General features: G+C 50.3%; 1 protein-coding gene across 5 annotated transcripts in view; it reads left to right on the top strand.

The window, feature by feature from the left end:
• Positions 1-16,368, top strand: part of LOC111162469 (SWI/SNF related, matrix associated, actin dependent regulator of chromatin, subfamily a, member 4) — a 90,832-nt gene that overhangs the window by 39,145 nt on the left and 35,319 nt on the right. For all 5 annotated transcript variants that reach the window (XM_022526908.1, XM_022526906.1, XM_022526911.1 and 2 more), the window contains exons 14-19: positions 5,236-5,357; positions 7,020-7,170; positions 7,943-8,106; positions 12,874-12,940; positions 13,984-14,094; positions 15,689-15,931. In XM_022526908.1, coding sequence (XP_022382616.1) covers positions 5,236-5,357; positions 7,020-7,170; positions 7,943-8,106; positions 12,874-12,940; positions 13,984-14,094; positions 15,689-15,931 — 858 coding nt within the window. The remainder of the gene's footprint in view (positions 1-5,235; positions 5,358-7,019; positions 7,171-7,942; positions 8,107-12,873; positions 12,941-13,983; positions 14,095-15,688; positions 15,932-16,368) is intronic.

The following is a 16,368-nucleotide window of genomic DNA, read 5'->3' as shown; positions in this document are numbered from 1 at the left end:
CTGTATGTTGCGGCGTTGTTGATATTTTGTTGATGACTTTTAGGTCTATATTCGTGAGATATTAGTCTATAGTTTTCTTGTGACATCCTTGTCTGGTTTTGATGTGGTTAACATTGACCTCACAGAATGGACTGGAAAATATTCCCTTCTCCTGTACTTCCTGGAAGAGATTGTGAAGGGTTGGTATTAATCCTAATATATTTGAGGGGGTGCCTGGATGGCTTAGTTGGTTAAGTGTCTGCCTTTGACTCAGGTCATGATCTCAGGGTCCTGGGATTGAGCCTCGTGTTGTGCTCTCTCCTCAGAGGGGGTCTGCTTCTTCCTCTCCCTCTGTGCTCTCTTTTTCAAGTAAATAAATAAAATTTTTTAAGTAAGAAATCTTAATGTATTTGGTAGAATTCACTGCTGAAGCCATCTGGGCCTGGCCGTTTCATTGTAATAAGGTTTTTATTTACTAATTGAGTTAACCGTTAAAGGTTTTTTTCCCCCCAGTTTTTCCATTTTTTCTTGACTCAGGTTTAGTAATTGTATCTTTCTAGGAGTTTGTCTTGTTTCATCTTAGTTATTTGTTAGCATAAAGTTATTTATAGTATTTCCTTATCTTTTTGTGGGTCTGGCAGTAATACCTATTTAATTGCCCGTTTTGGGAATTCAGTAATTTGTCTTTCATTTTTTGGAAGGCAGTCTAAGTTTAGGTTATTCATTTAAGACCTTTTTTTCCTGATATACTTGTTTAGAGCTATAAATTTCCCTCTAAGCACTGCTTAAACTGTAAGCCTGTAATTTTTTTTGTTTTGTTTTTTTGAGAGAAAGAGAGATGTAGGAGTGAGGGCAGGGGGAGCAGAAGGAGAGGGACAAGCCTGATGAGGGGCTCAGTCCCATCACCCCGAGATCATGACCTGAGCCAAAATCAGGAGTTGGATGCCTACCCGACTGAGCCACCCAGCTTCCTGTGCCTATAAATTTTGATTTGTTGTTTCTGTTTTCATTCAGTTCAAAATATTGTTTAATATTTTTTATGTTTTGTGTTGTGTTTTGTGTTTTTATAGTTTTTTTTGTTTGTTTGTTTTTTTTTTACCATCAGGTCATTTAAAGTTTGTTAAATTTTAAGCATTTGAAAATTCCCTAGTTTTTTTCTGGTTTTGATTTCTTTCTTTTTTTCCTTTTTTTTTTTTTTTATTTTTTTTTTTTTTTTTTTTTTTTATTTGACAGATCACAGGTAGGCAGAGAGAGACAGGAGGAGGAGGCAGGCTCCCTGCTGAGCAGAGAGCCCCATGCGGGACTCGATCCCAGGACCCTGAGATCATGACCTGAGCCGAAGGCAGAGGCTTTAACCACTGAGCCACTCAGGCGCCCCCTGGTTTTGATTTCTAATTTAATTTTCTCATGGTATGAGAAGAGTACTTTATATGATTTTAATTCTTTTTAATTTATCGAGACTCATTTTCTGGCTCAGGATCCTGGGGAATGTTTCATGTTCACATCTTCTGCATTCTTTGGGTGTAGTGTTCTGTATATGTAGTTCTACTGAGTTGGTGGATAGTATTGTTCAGGTCATGTATATTCTTTATGATTTTGTTTAGTTGTTGAGAAAGGAGTAGTAAAATCTCCAACTACTGTTGTTGAATTGTCTGTTTCTCCTTTAAATTCTATCAGATTTTGCTTCGTGTATTTTCATGTTCTGTCGATACATATATTTTAGTTGTTTCATCTTCCTGATGTATTTGATATTTTATCATTATTAAGTATCCTTCCCTGTCTCTAGTAATTTTTTTTGAATGTGAAAGAACCAGGGTTTTGTTTTTTTTTTTTTTTTTAAGATTTTATTTATTTATTTGATAGAGAGAGATACAGTGAGAGAGGGAACACAAGCAGGGTGAGTGGGAGAGGGAGAAGCCGGCTCCCCACTGAGCAGGGAGCCTCATGTGGGGCTCGATCCCAGAACCCTGGTATCATGACCTGAGCCGAAGGCAGCTGCTTAACGACTGAGCCACCCAGGCACCCCTCTAGTAATGTTTTTTTTAAGATTTCATTTATTTATAAGAGAGAGAATGAGCTGGAGGAGAGGCAGAGGGAGTGGGAGAAGCAGGCTCCCCACTGAGCAGGGAGCCCCATGCGGAACTTGAACCCAGGATCTTGGGATCATGACCTGAGCCAAAGACAGATGGTTAACTGACTGAGCTACCCCAGCACCCCTGGTAATTTTTGTTTTAAAGTCTCTTTTGTCTGGTGTTCGAATAGTCCCTCCAGCTTTCTTCCAGTTGCGGTTTCTTTGCGTGGTATGTATATTTCCGTTCTTTTACTTGAAACCTGTCTGTTCGTTTGAGTCTGGAAGAGCAGATAGCTAGATGTTGCTTTTTAAATCTAGTATGACAGTGCCTGCCTTTTGATTGCATTTTACACTGTTTACATTTAATATAATTATTGATAAGACTTTGTTTACATTTGCCATTTGGCTATTTCTTTCGTCTCATGTCTTTTTTTTGTTCCTCTGTTCCTTCTTTACTGCTTCTTTGTTAACTACTTCTTACTGTACCATGTATTCTGTACGTTTTAATTGTTACGGTACCTTTTTGGTTGTGTGCCTTGTAGTTGTTGTGAGGATTACGATATGCATTTTAATTGATCACAGTATACTTCAGATGAATACTAACTCCATTCTGGGAATATACAGAAATTATGCTTTTTTCTAGGTCTATTTGCTGCCTTTCTTTGTGTTGTCTGTTACGTAGCTGTGTACTTACACATCACACACCTATATACACCTGTATATTGAACCTGTATACGCTGTAAACCCTGCAGAGCCATCTTCTGATTCAACCTCCTGCCATCTCTCAATTTGGTCTGAATAAGTCAGTAGAGGACAAATAAGGGAAGATGGATTTATCCAGTCTTCTGTGTTGATCCATGCAGTTGCCATTCCTAATGCTATTGGCGTTTGAGTTCCTATCTGTTAGCGACAAATTCTCTCAGGCTTGGTAAACCCATGACTGTATTTCTGTAGCTTTGACTTTGCAAGGATGGTTTAGTTGACACAGATGTCTTTGGTGGCAGCCTTTTTCCTTGTGAATGTGTTATTCCACTGCTTCATGGTCTCCATCTCAAATGAGAATTTAGCTGCTAATCGTATTGATGCTCCTCCGTACTTGATAATTCATTGTTCACTTTCTTGCTTTCAGGACTTTGTTGTCTTTGGTCTTTTTTGGCGGATTGTGAACCCTCTGTATTTATTCCCCTAAGTTTTTGTTCCGCTTCTTGGCTGGGTAGTTTCTTGCTTTTCATCAAACTGGGGAAGTTGGTGTCTAACATTGAGATTCTGTATTTGTTGATTTACTGCGCTTAAAGAGAGTTTTCCTTGGTTGTTTGAACGTATTTATAATAATAGTTGCTTCGAAGATTATATGCTGAGTTCAACATCTGGGAGCAGAGACAGATTCATTTGCTTTTTTTCTGAACACACATCACACTTACCCCTTTTGCCCATCTTGCAATGTTTAGTGGAAACCCGATTCTAACCATGCTGGATTCTGACTCCCACTCGCGGCTGGTTGTTTCGGTGGTGTGTCTGTTCGGTAGCATACTTGGGCTGAATCTGTGGAAATCTTTCTCCAGTGGTGTCTCTGCTCAGTTTATTGTTCGGTTTTATTCTCATTTTTATTTTTAATCCTGGCTTTTTAGGAAGAGGTCGTGTTTCCTTGTAACTTAGTAGCCGTCCAGTGACTGGCCGGTGATTGTGCTCAGATATCTTGAGCAAGTAAAGCTGCTGCCTCTGGCGGGTCAGTGCGTGTGAAGGTGCTGCGCATTCCAAGTTCAGGCCATTTTCAGGTCTGCCCTGGCTTTCACTTTCTGTGAGGCCCCATCTCATTTTTCTCTGCGCATGGTCACAGGCTTAGCCGGTCATTTGCTTTCTCAACCAGAGCAAAACTGGGAGAACCTCACTTACACAACAGCAGGGCCGCTGGCTGGTATGGGCCTTGCCCCCTGCTCCTCAGTGACTGAGTCCCCATCAGCCTTGGCTGCCGGTGCTCCCGGCCTGGCCGTCCTGGGAGGACCTTCAGGATGGAGCCGGGGGCAAAGAGGGTTGGAAGCGGTCCCCAGAAGAACGCTACCAGCTCCCACTCTTCTCACCCAAGGTTCAGCAGATTTTCAAGCATCAGTGCTTCTCAGGTTCCTGGAGCTGTCAAAAGGTTGTGCTTTTGCCAGTTTTTGTCCAGCTTCAAAAAGACGTTTGTGTGTGTGTGTGTGTGTGAGAGAGAGAGAGAGAGAGTTTGTGGACTTCCTCATTCAGACTTAGCCAGAAGTCCTACCCCTATTTTAATTCCAGATACGGTGATACCAGCTAGGCTAAGTTTGTAACAATTACGATTTTTTTTTTTTTTTGCCCAAAATGTTTGTGCTATTATCACCTGTTCATTATTCCAAATGACTTGTAAAATCATTTTGCATGCTCCGAGGGACATCCCACGGAATTTTGCTTGGAATCATTTAGTAGATTAATTACAGATACCTTTTAGTTTTATAGCAGTCCCCGTCATACATAAAGATAACCTATTGGTACCATGTATGATTTACCCAGGAATACAAGAATGGTTTAACTTTGAGAAATGTATTTGTGTGCGTTTCAGCAGTTTGCCATGCAGAATCCCTTTATCATCTGCTTGGTAAAGACTGAAAATTCCCTTTAATGAAGAACAACACTTAAATCTAATTTACAAGTTGATAGAAAACCTCGCAGTAAACTAAGATGGCTGTTCTCACCAGTGTTACTTGACATAGCGTGAATGTTTTAACCTTGTTGATAAAGCTAGAAGTCAGTCCGAGAGCAACAAGTACCGAAAATTGGCTCTAAAATGTTTAATACTTAGAAGATCTAAGAGAATCAAATGAAAAACTGCTTTGAGTTGGTCGGGCCAGGAATAAGCATGGTCGTCTGCATTTTGTGATGGAGGGAGGCACGGTGCGTGAGGCATGTACTGTTAGTAAAAGGAAGACAGTCCCCTGAGGTAGCTTTAAAAAAAATTCTCTGCATTGCGTGCTAGGAAAACTAAAAATTGTAAACTGAGCTATTATGAGAAGAGGCCAAGAAGAGGCATGACACATTCCGGGATAGTGAGAGGGCCTGAAAATAGCACTGGATTCCAAAAGTGTGTTCTGCCCCTGAGGGCCCTGTGCCTGTCCCTGAGGCGGGGGGTGACCTGAGGTGGCCTGAGGTGACGCAGGCTTGTGTCTCGGTAGGAGGAGGAGGAGGAGCAGCCGCAGCCAGCACAGCCTCCCAACCTTCCTGTTGAGGAGAAGAAGAAGATTCCAGACCCAGACAGCGACGACGTCTCGGAGGTGGACGCCCGGCACATCATCGAGTAAGGCATCCCTCCATGGCCTCTTGTTCTGTCAGCTTCCTTCGGGGCGGCACCAGCGGGCCTGTTGAGATCCAGGCCTCTCTCTGGACGGCGCACACCCCAGTCCAGCAAGCAGACATTGTGGGGCTGCAGACAGAACGAATCGATTTACTTCAGATTTAACTGATTTTCATAGGTGTCGAATATTCCATCCATTCAGTGGTTCATCTTGTGCTTGAGAGAGAGTTGGGTGTGCAAGGACAGCCGCCTCACTCCTGCTCCCTGGGTGCCCTGACCCCAGCCCCTCCCTGGTGCACCGCGTGTCTTCAGAGATGGCCCATGTCCAGAGATACAAGCAAAACGTGTATATGTTTATCTTTCTACTTGTACACGTGTATCCAGGCACACCTTCCTGCCCCTGGCTTTTTTCCCTGCAAGTTCTCTCAGAGGCGATGCTGTCTCCATGCTGGGCGTCAACCACGTGGCATCGTGGGTTCTGCCGTCCCGTATGAGCCTGTCCCTAGTGGCAGGCATTCCCATTACTTTTCACTTTTGCTCTTTTAAGCACAAGTACAGCTAACGTACTGACTTCATCGTTGTTTATGGTATGAAGTTAACGGATACTCTTTAAAAGAAGTAGAGGGCTGAGAGTTGTGTATGCTATGGGTAGAAAAGCAGCCCTAAAGCAAGCTTGCGGTGCCCTGAAGTCATCCGAGAAACAGGGCAAACCCCCAAACTCACTGGAAGATTCTTAAGAAGACATAAATCCACCAAAATCACAGCACAGCATGAAACAGTATGACATACAGGATCACCTGTATGTCACGTTAATAAAACAAACATAGGGTTTTTTTTTCTTAATTTTAAAAATTTTATTTATTTGAGAGAGGGAGATAATGAGAGTGAAAGCGTGAGTGGGGAGAGGGAGAAGCAGAGTCCCTGCTGAGCCGGAAGCCCAAAGCATGGCTCGATCTCAGGACCCCGGGATCAAGACCCAAGCCATAAGCGGACACCCGACGGACTGAGCCACCCAGGTGCCCCAAAAATGTAGTTAAAGTCACTTTTTAAAATAATTCCAGGGGCGCCTGGGTGGCTCAGTCGTTAAGCGTCTGCCTTCAGCTCAGGTCATGAGCTCAGGGTCCTGGGATCAAGCCCCACATTGGACTCCTTGCTCAACAAGGAGTCTGCTTCTTCCTTTCCCACTCCCCCTGCTTGTGTTCCCTGTCTTGCTGTTTCCCTCTCTCTATCAGGTAAATAGATAAAATCTTGTAAAAAAAAAAATTGTGATAAAATAATTCCAGGTAGGGTCATGGAATAGCCACAATATATAGGATTCTGGTTTTGTGTGGAGCTGTGCCATGTGCCTTTTCCCTTTATGTCCAGGAGTGCGCAGTAGAAAGTGTGGGCTACAGGACCAGCCTCTTGTGGAAAGAAGCAGTTTTCTTACAATGTGGCAGCGACCTGATTCCTGTTCTGGGCCGGTTGGGTCGGGACCCACGCACTCAGTCTCAGATTAGTAGTTGCGGCATGGCCCACCCTCGGACTCTCCGGCTGCGCGGGGGCTTATATGGCTCAGGCTGTGGGTCACCGGGCAGAAGGGCTACTCGCAGAGGCTTGTGTCAGAAGCATGTGGTCACAGATCGGAGTGGGTGTCCTCACACGGTGCTTCCCTCTCACTCCCAGGAATGCCAAGCAAGACGTGGATGACGAGTACGGCGTGTCCCAGGCCCTCGCTCGGGGCCTGCAGTCCTACTACGCGGTGGCGCACGCGGTCACTGAGCGAGTGGATAAGCAGTCAGCGCTTATGGTCAATGGCGTCCTCAAGCAGTACCAGGTAAGGCTGGTGGGGACGCGGCCGCAGGCGGTGTCAAGGTTCCCCTCTGCGGTGGCTGCTGAAGCCGCATTCCAGTCTCTCTGTCTGGACACTCGCTCTTTCCCTCTGAACCTCCAGTTCCCCGTCGGGGAAGCAGGGGCCTGATCGATTAGCTTCACCTCCAGGAGGAGATGAAATTGTGCGGTCGATCAGCATCTGCTGGGCGCTTAATGTATGCAGGCCGAACAGGAGGCTGCTGCCCGTTGGCTTCTCATCCCTCAGTGACCCTAGTCGGCAGGTGCTTCCATCTCTGAGTCTGATTGGGGCAGAGGACAATGAGGAACGGGGAGGTGCAGCCATTCCCCAAAATGACACCGCTCAGGAGTGGCCAAGCCAGGATGGGGCCTAGTCTGGGCACACAGGTGCGCGGTCCATGGTCCCTGGAGCCCTGTCGTGTGTGGCACTGAGACTGGGGAGTGAGATGTCCAGAGCCTGCTTTCTGGTGGCCCTTCTAGGTAGAAACTTAGCTGTTCGGATGTGTCCCAGAAAAAGAGATTGGATCCTCTGTCACCAGCGCAGCAGCCCGGTGGTTCCGTAGGAGTGATTCCGTAGGGTGAGGCCAAGAAGCCAAGGAGTGGGCTGCTGGAGAGCAAGATGCCAGCACTGCTGACAGCCACAGGTGGTTCGTGGCTGGGCCGACCGCGTGCCTGGCCACGCTGGTCTCTGCAGTGTGGACCGTGCTCTCAAGCCCAGCTAGGGCTTCAGTCCTGGCCGCTCGCCTCTATCCTTGTAGATCAAGGGCTTGGAGTGGCTGGTGTCCCTGTACAACAACAACCTGAACGGCATCCTGGCCGACGAGATGGGCCTGGGCAAGACCATCCAGACAATCGCTCTCATCACATACCTCATGGAGCACAAGCGGATCAACGGACCCTTTCTCATCATAGTACCTCTCTCGTAAGTGCTCTCGCCCCGGGGGGGTCCAGGAGTGTCCAGTGGAGAGGCCCTGTTGCTCGGGTTCACCTCATTAGCTCTTTAAAGACCCCCATCTCCAAATACAGCCCCATCCTGTGGGGGCTTGCGGTTACACGACTCAACCCCTGGCATCCTGCCTCTGGTCTCAGACAGGAGAAGGGCGGGTGAAGGAGTGCCCACCCATCATCCTTGTTGGGGCAGCTCTCGAAACATGACCTTGAGGTCCCCTCAAGGACCCCCCCCAGCACATTGCACACAAGGTGTCTCGGGAGCCAGACAAGCTCCCATGAGCAGAGTGGAGCCCTAGCCATTTGAGGAAATACCCAGAACTCTTACTCTCTGGGGCACTGAGCTGTGTGGTCCCCATCCCACCCTGGCCCCGCAATCCTGACGCTTAGTGTGATGGGAAATGGGGCCTCTGTGATAGGAAATAGTAGCCACTGGCTACCTCCTCCGGGTAGGCAGCTCCCAGGGGGCCAAGATGGACCAGCCAAGCTGGGCATCCCTCTTCCTAGCTCAGCACTGCCACAATATGGTTCACCTGCCTCAGAGTTTTTCTAGAAGTCCTGGGGCTGGCTCATGGGCCCAACTCAGGTTTCACATCATGCATGAAACTAGTCACAGGCCTGGGGTATGGTCTACCCTGATGGGGCCAGGCCTCTGTAGTCTGCACTTGGCCTGCCCTGGAGGGACTCCCGACCCCCACCTTCGGCCAGCACTCATCAGCGACGACTTCATCCTCGAATCCGCTGTCCAGGGGAGGAACAGGAAGCTGAGTGCTTATACCCCGATCCCACAGGAAATAAGATGGCCAGGGCCCCAGAGCCCATACAGCCATGCTGGAGGGTCCCAGATCTCTCCCAGAATTTACTTGGAGAAGTTTATTTCTTCCTTCTGCCTTCTCCTCTTCGTGGTCCCGTAAATTTGGCTGCCCTGCTAGGAACAGATCCACATGAAGAGAAATCTGTTTGCACAGTGTGACAGAAGGTCCCAGCCTGAGGACAGATGGCCTTGCCGCCTTCTCCCTCATACTCAGACCTAGCTTCCCAGCTTTCTGCTGTGCTTCCCCGTGCACTGTCTGTCAGCCCACCAGTGACTAACGTCCCCCCTTAGCTCCGGCGCCCCCTCCGGAAGTGTGAAGTCTGACATGATTTCCACCAGAACAGTTCACTCCATGCTGTCCTACAGTGTGGGTGTTTTGTTTATAACTTCTCGTTTTGAAATTATTTCGCTCATAAACAATTATAAAAATAGAATAAAGATTTCCTGCATTCCTTTTTATCAGCTTCCCCCGTCGTTCCTAATTCCAGGACCGTTATAAAGACAACTGGTCTCCATTAATGGTATGCCTGTCAAGTTTCCCCATGTAATCTTAGGAGTTTTCCTTTGTAATTTGTACATTCCGGCTGGCGAGGCACTTAGAGACCACGGAAAGGTCCCGTTTCTCATCATACTTTCCCCAGAGATTTCCACGTCTGTCAGATGAGTCTGGCTTGAGACCCTCTTCCCCTGTGGGAAGGGCCAGTCGTGGCTTTCTTTCCATCGCTCCTTCCACATGTGTGGGAGACCCACTCTCAGGAAGAACTGTGCCTTCTCCGGGTATTAATTTAATTTATGTAACTCTCTTTGAAGTGGCAGAATGGACACTCATAATTTTGTTATGGACAAATTCATAATTGAATGGACAATTCATAATTTTGTTGCTTATCCCAGATCTGGCCCGGGGACACTTTTCAGGTTGGTTTCCTGGTTCCACGTCCCGGTCATTGTATCGTGGTGGTTTGCTTTAGAATAGTTTGAGCTTTACTGGAAAGCTGCAGAGGTACTCCTGAGAGCTCTATGCGCCCTCCCCCAGGTCCCCTATTGATAAAATCTCACATGACTGTGGGACATTTGTCACAACTCAGGAACCAGCGGGCACATTACTGTTAACTAAGCTCCAGACTTGAATCAGTGTTCACTACTTTTCTCCCAACATCCCTCTGCCGTGCCAGGATCCCGTACGGCCTTCAGTCTTCTCGTAGCTGTCGCCCTCTGCGGTCTGCAAGTGCTCCTTGCTTTCCATGTTTTTGTTAACCTTGGTGGCTTTGAGGAGGATGAGTCAGGTGTTTCGTAGATGTCCCTCAGTCTGGGTCCATCTGGTGATTTTCTCCTGCTTGGATAGGATGGTGGGCGTGGGGGCCAAAGAACACAGCGGTGAAGTCATTTCCAGGGCCGTTGTTGTGTCATTTCCAGGGCCGTTGCTGTCCGTATGCCTTATTCCTGGTGATGTTGACCTTGACCACGTGGTTGAGGTTTGCCCTGTGCGGTTACTCTTTCTCCCCCTTCCATACACTGTGTTGAGGAGCAGTCCCCAAGCTCAGCACCCACGTGAGCGGGCAGTTGAGCTCTACCTCCTTGAGGGGCAAATAAATCCTGTGTAAATCCTTCAGGATTCTGCTGTACAGAAGATAGATTTCTTTTACCCACATGTTAATTTAGTCATTTATGTCCGTGGTGACTCATGGGTACTTATTTTATACTCTGGTCTGCATACCACTATTAGTTCATCCTGTTCTCGAATCATTCCAGCGTTTGCCATGGAGAGCTTTTAGGTGGCTACTTTGTTCCTTTGACATGGCCCCATTGTTGTGGGGTTTTGAGACACGCCGTTGTATTTTGGCACCCAAAGATGCCCCCAGCTCCACTTGTACACCTGTCTGAGGCCTAGAATCAGGCATTTCTCTGAGAAGCTGTGGTCTCTGTTCTTAGAGAACAGTATTAGAAACCAAGAGCTGGGCGCTAGGGGTGCCCCTTGCTTCTGATCTCACTGGCAGGCCCTGTCAGTGGATGGCACTAGGAAATAAACGTATGTGTTTACCTAACGGGGTTTGTGTCTAGTGGTGCCGACAGCTGTCTCTGACTCCACTAGAACCAGAGAGCTCCTTCTAGCTTCTCTTCTTCTTTGTTCATGCACGGTGTTTATCTTCGGCTGCGTGTGCATATGCAGCACTTTCCAAACAGTTAATCCTGCAAAACAAGTTTACCAATTAGAGTACAGTGTTTGGATCCAGTTTGCTTTGTCTTTAGGCACAGTTTCCAGTCAAAATACCTTCTCCCAAGATTATTTAAATTGGCTTCAGTGTGTTGATTTTCAGGCCTTTTTATACCCATGTTCCACCTGGACAAGGGTCTGGTCCATCGAATGACACCCCTTCCAGGCCAGAAGAACTCCTTTTGCCCGAGGGAGCATTTAAGACGTCGAGGATTCAGCTGTCCCATCCATCTGTTCAGACGATCACCTGTCCACCATGAGTTCGCTGGTCCTGCCTCCTGCTAGACTCTGACTCCCAGCCTAGCTCCTCAGTCTCTCCCGACCCTGACTCTCTCGGCTCCTCTCTCCTCCTACTACAGATGTTCCCCACACTTCACATTTTGGCCCTCAGCTTCTTTCTTGGTGCCCTGTCTGCCCTTGCTCTGTACAATAGAATCCAGGCTTCACTGACTGTACCAGGGCAATCTTTTTGACCATTGGTAATACATCTGAGGCAGGCCCAGTGGCTCCAAGATGCCAGGACCCAGGCTTCTAGAGATTTCTGTTCAGTCACCCTTAATTATGACTTTTGCCTTTCACCTTCTTACCTCATGGTTGCAAGATGGCTGCACTGCCTCCATTGTTTCATCTAGGTTCCCAGGTTAGTAGACCACCAAAGAGCAGCTGGTTCTCCCTTCTCTCCACCCTCCTTTGAGAGCTCCCCCTGCCCCCACTTTCAGCCCAGCAACTTGAGCTTTATTTCATTGGCTCCAGTGACGTCCAGCTGGTCGCCCCAGCTTCTTAAGAGCCTGAGAGCTAGGGGCTTAAGGTGAAGACAGCACCACCCTCAGTGGAACTTCTTGCCGTGGGGAGCTGGGTGAGCCACGAGCAGTCTCTGCTGCTAGGCCTTTGAGTCCTGTCTTTACAAACTACCCAGGCTAGACTTTTTGAGTATGTTCCCTTTCTTACCGAAAACTGAATATCCCAGTTTTTCTCAGGGAACTCACTCTCTGGGAAGTTGGCCTTGTTGTCATCACCCTCATCCAAGGCTCTGTCTCTTGTCCAGGTGAATTGTTTCTCATCTGCCTTCCACCTGCCGCATGCCTGCCCGTTTCTCTCTGACCCTGTTCCTCCTAGCCTTGCTTGTCCCATGGAGGCGCAGATGAGAGTCCATGCTCCCACCCTGCACGCAATCCTCCGGCCCTCCACCTGAGCCCAGTGTGCCCTCACCGTCCCCACTGGCTCTCACCGGGCAAGAGCCTGCAGTGGCTGGCCATTTTCATTGCCAGGTGGCACAGAGAACCTGTGGTGTCCCCCGTGCTCCCCAGTATCCCCAGCAGACCCTCTAGCATGGCTCTGAGCCTAAAATGAGGCACTGTGAGTCTGCAGGTTTCCAGGCAGCAGGTCCACAGCACATGGCGTGTTCTCAGAGGAGCCTGGGACCCTACAGCAGTGACAGGGCTGGTCATCCAGGTTCAGCACCTGGGTCTGGCCTTCTGCAGCCGCCTGGCTCCTGCCGCCCTAGCGGCAAATGCCCCTGTACCTGCTGCCGCATCTCTGTGTCCCTGGTCCTATCACCCAGGGTGTGACACCCCCCCTTCCCCCAGACAGTCAGTTACTCGGCCGGCTCTAAGCGTCACAGCCACGTCAGCCTCGTGCCCCAGTGGACATTGGCGTAGACAGGAGCTGTTGATGAAGGAGTTAGAACCTGACTGTCCCTTCCTTGTTTCCATCAGCACGCTGTCAAACTGGGCATACGAATTTGACAAGTGGGCTCCCTCTGTGGTGAAGGTGTCCTACAAGGTAGGTCACAGCCTGAAGGGATGGACGTGCGTGAGGGCGGGGTGGGAGTGGGAGGTACAGATGAGCCAGGAGGGAGTCCACTTGCAGGAGTGGTGGGCGCACATGCACACGTTTTCCTGTGTTGTACTCATGGGGTCGTGCTCTTCGTGCAGGGTTTGGATCATTCATTTATTTCCGAGTAATGCGTTTGTAAATGGGGCCACGCAGTCAGTTGGTGGAATCTGGTGACATCAACGCTTTCACTGGAAGATTTCATTATTGTCCCCGGAGCTTCGTTAAAACTCATTCCTGTAGGATGCCTACCTGTATTCTATAGGACAAGGGACTTTGGGCCATACCTAGATCAATTCACTCCATGAGGTAGAGACTAATTGTGCCTCTTACCTTAGGGAAACTGAGGCAGAAGGGGCAGCCCTCATGCAGTCAGGTTGTGTCCCTGCCTTCCAGGCTCCTGGGTGCAGGCTTTTCACCCTGCGCTGTGAGGCTGTCCGTCACATGATGGGGAGGAGGGGGTCCCGACACCGGGAACGGTGTGTGCAGGGAGAACTCGGTGCATTCAAGGAGCCAAGGAGAGTTCTGCCGGCAAGAGCTTTATGGGACGCACTGAAATTCAGTCAGTCTGGAATGTGAGCCTGGAGAAAGCACTGGGTTTATAGAGCCTGGGGCCCTGGTCACGTGGGTCAGGAGTTTGGAGCTGGGGAGGGTCGGGCAGGTTTGCTAACTGGGGAGAAGCTGGCGCTACATCAGGGACGGGTCTGCCGGGCTGCGTTCGCATGGGAAGCCGGGAGGCAGCATGCTGGTGTCCAGCTAGGAGGCCTGGGAAGAGGACGAAGCACAGAGATCAGGGCGGTGTGGAGCAGACAGCAAGCTTCCTCCCCGAGGCTCTGGGCTGCCCGTGGCCCACATGCCTTTCTCCTCTCCCTGCAGTTGCCACTCTGCATGGCGGGCTTGGAGGACAGGCCCTGCAGCCTTGCCTAGCACCTTGCCACGGCAGCCACCGTGGCCCAGGGAGGCTGAGACATCTTGCATTCTCTCCCTCACAGGGTTCTCCAGCAGCCAGACGTGCTTTCGTCCCCCAGCTCCGAAGTGGCAAGTTCAATGTCTTGCTGACGACTTACGAGTACATCATTAAGGATAAGCACATCCTTGCGAAGGTAGCGTGTCCCTGTGTAAAACACAGAAGGCCCCCCGTGCTCACATGCTGTCAGTGAACACGTGAGCCAGAGTTAGCCTGTGTGTGTCACGCGGACCAGCTCCTCAGGGCTTCTGCCCAAATTGCTTCGTCACATTCAGTGTCTCCCGACCTGTCAGCCCTACCGTTGTTATACCTGGCAGGGTTACGGTGAGGCCAACGTGGTCTCTGCCTGATCCTAGTCAGGGACAGCCCTTTGTCCCTGCTAGCCGTGCCACCCCCATCACAGCCCTCAGGAGACCAGCCCACCAAGCAGGTGTGATTTCGGCATCAGAGCAGAGACTCTGAGGCCCTTTGTGTTCTGTCAGCCTTGAGCTCCTGGGCTGGCACGCATTTGGTGGGGCTTATGCAGGCCTAGGAACCTGCTAACGGGCATAAGTGTGGAGTCAGACCATCAGTGAATCACTGAGACCATGCCTTGACCCAGATGTAAGACAGGCAAGCTTCCGGGCCTGCAGAAAGGCTGAAGGTGACGCATCTGTGTGACCACTAACCATCCGGTAGAGAGCAGGTCAAGGGGTCGTTTTTTGACCCAGGGCTGGAAGTTTTCACAAGTCATCTCTGGGGCGTGGTCACTGTGATGATTTGGGGTGCTTCGTCTCGATCTCCAAGCTTACAGATAGGGAAACAGAGGCCCAGGTTGCTGGGGTCTACTGAGCAGGCCCTTCCCCTCAGGCTTGTGGTGTGGGTACACCCCTCTGACTTGGGGCAAGGCCTGGCCCATCCTGAGCCCAAGAACGAGGCTCTGAAAATCCTTATCTGACAACTTCATTAGTGAACGTCAAGGCCAAGAGATAGCGATTCCTTGTGGGAGATGGCTGTCTTGTTCTTGCCCCGGTCAGTTCAGCCTTTTTCACTCTGGGCGTCTGACACACGCACTGTCTCACTCAGGCCTCACTGTTCCCACAGGTGGTGGAAACTGAGGCCCAGAGCAGTTCTGAGGCTCATCGTGGGGTTCTACAGACCTAAACTATGCTTCAGGCCTGGGGTTCCCACCTGCACACTCACCCTCCCTCTGAGGCTCGACCTTGAGCCCCATGTTTGTTGGTCCTGTGGCCACCAGCAGGCTCTGGGCACGGCCCCCGCCCTTGGGGCTCACAGCCCAAATTTACCTGTGCCACTTCTCTTTGGAGGCATAATGTGATGACTTGGAAAATGTACCCGCTCTGAGCCATATTCCCTGTAGATCCCCCCCAAACACCCAAGGCCCTGTCTAATCAGTGGGGCAGGGGGTTACTTGGAGGATTTTTCAGTGCTGGGTACAAACACAGGGAATTTGGGGGGAAAGCAGAGTGCGGTTCTGCAGCTTGCGTGTTCACCCGACAGCAGGTCAAGGGCGTGTCTCCCGTGTGTCCGTCTGCACCCCAGGCTTCATAGAGGCGGTGTCGTATAGCTGTCACCTGGTGAGCCAGTCCCTTTTGTCAGGGGACCTCGTCAGGCTCTGGTTCTTCGCCTGAATATGCCATTCCATCTCGAGACTTGACTGGTGCGGGGGGGAGTTCCAGCCACGGTGGAGGCCGCTCCGCCCCCCCGACCGCTTGCTCTTGGCCCCGCAGATCCGTTGGAAGTACATGATCGTTGATGAAGGCCACCGAATGAAAAACCACCACTGCAAGCTGACGCAGGTCCTCAACACGCACTACGTGGCCCCTCGCCGCCTGCTGCTTACGGGCACGCCGCTGCAGAACAAGCTCCCCGAGCTCTGGGCGCTCCTCAACTTCCTGCTGCCCACCATCTTCAAGAGCTGTAGCACCTTCGAGCAGTGGTTCAACGCGCCCTTCGCCATGACCGGAGAAAAGGTGCGTGTGCGGCGGGCCACGTGTGGGCAGGCGGGCGGGGACGGGCCGCCGTGGCCGGGGCCGTGTGGAGAGGAACTTCCCGCGGGCACGGGGCTAAGCTAAGCAGCTGCTCGCGGGTGTCCGCGGAGGGCCCGGGGCCGAAGGCCGTGTGTTCGTGGAGCAAGGCCGCCTTTGCCCTGAGACTGATGGGCACAGATCGAGAGAGTGGACTCTGGGGAGTCTTTTGGGGCTTCCCTGACCCGGTGCCTCAGGCCCAGGGAGGGCATAACTGGGAATCTGGCTCTGAGGTAGCTGTGGGGCTGGCAGGGCACAGCCGGGGGCCCCAGGGTCTTGTGGGTCCCTCTAGAGAGTTCACATTTCACGCTAAGGGCAGCAGGAGGCTCAGAAAGTTTCCGTCAGGGGAGCAACATGTCAGCTTCTGTAGATTTTGTTTTTAA

This window comes from Enhydra lutris, unplaced genomic scaffold, assembly GCF_002288905.1.
Source record: "Enhydra lutris kenyoni isolate GAN:26980312 unplaced genomic scaffold, ASM228890v2 scaffoldscaffold92, whole genome shotgun sequence".
In the NCBI taxonomy this organism is placed as follows: domain Eukaryota; kingdom Metazoa; phylum Chordata; class Mammalia; order Carnivora; family Mustelidae; genus Enhydra; species Enhydra lutris.
This window is presented reverse-complemented; position numbering and strand designations above follow the sequence as displayed.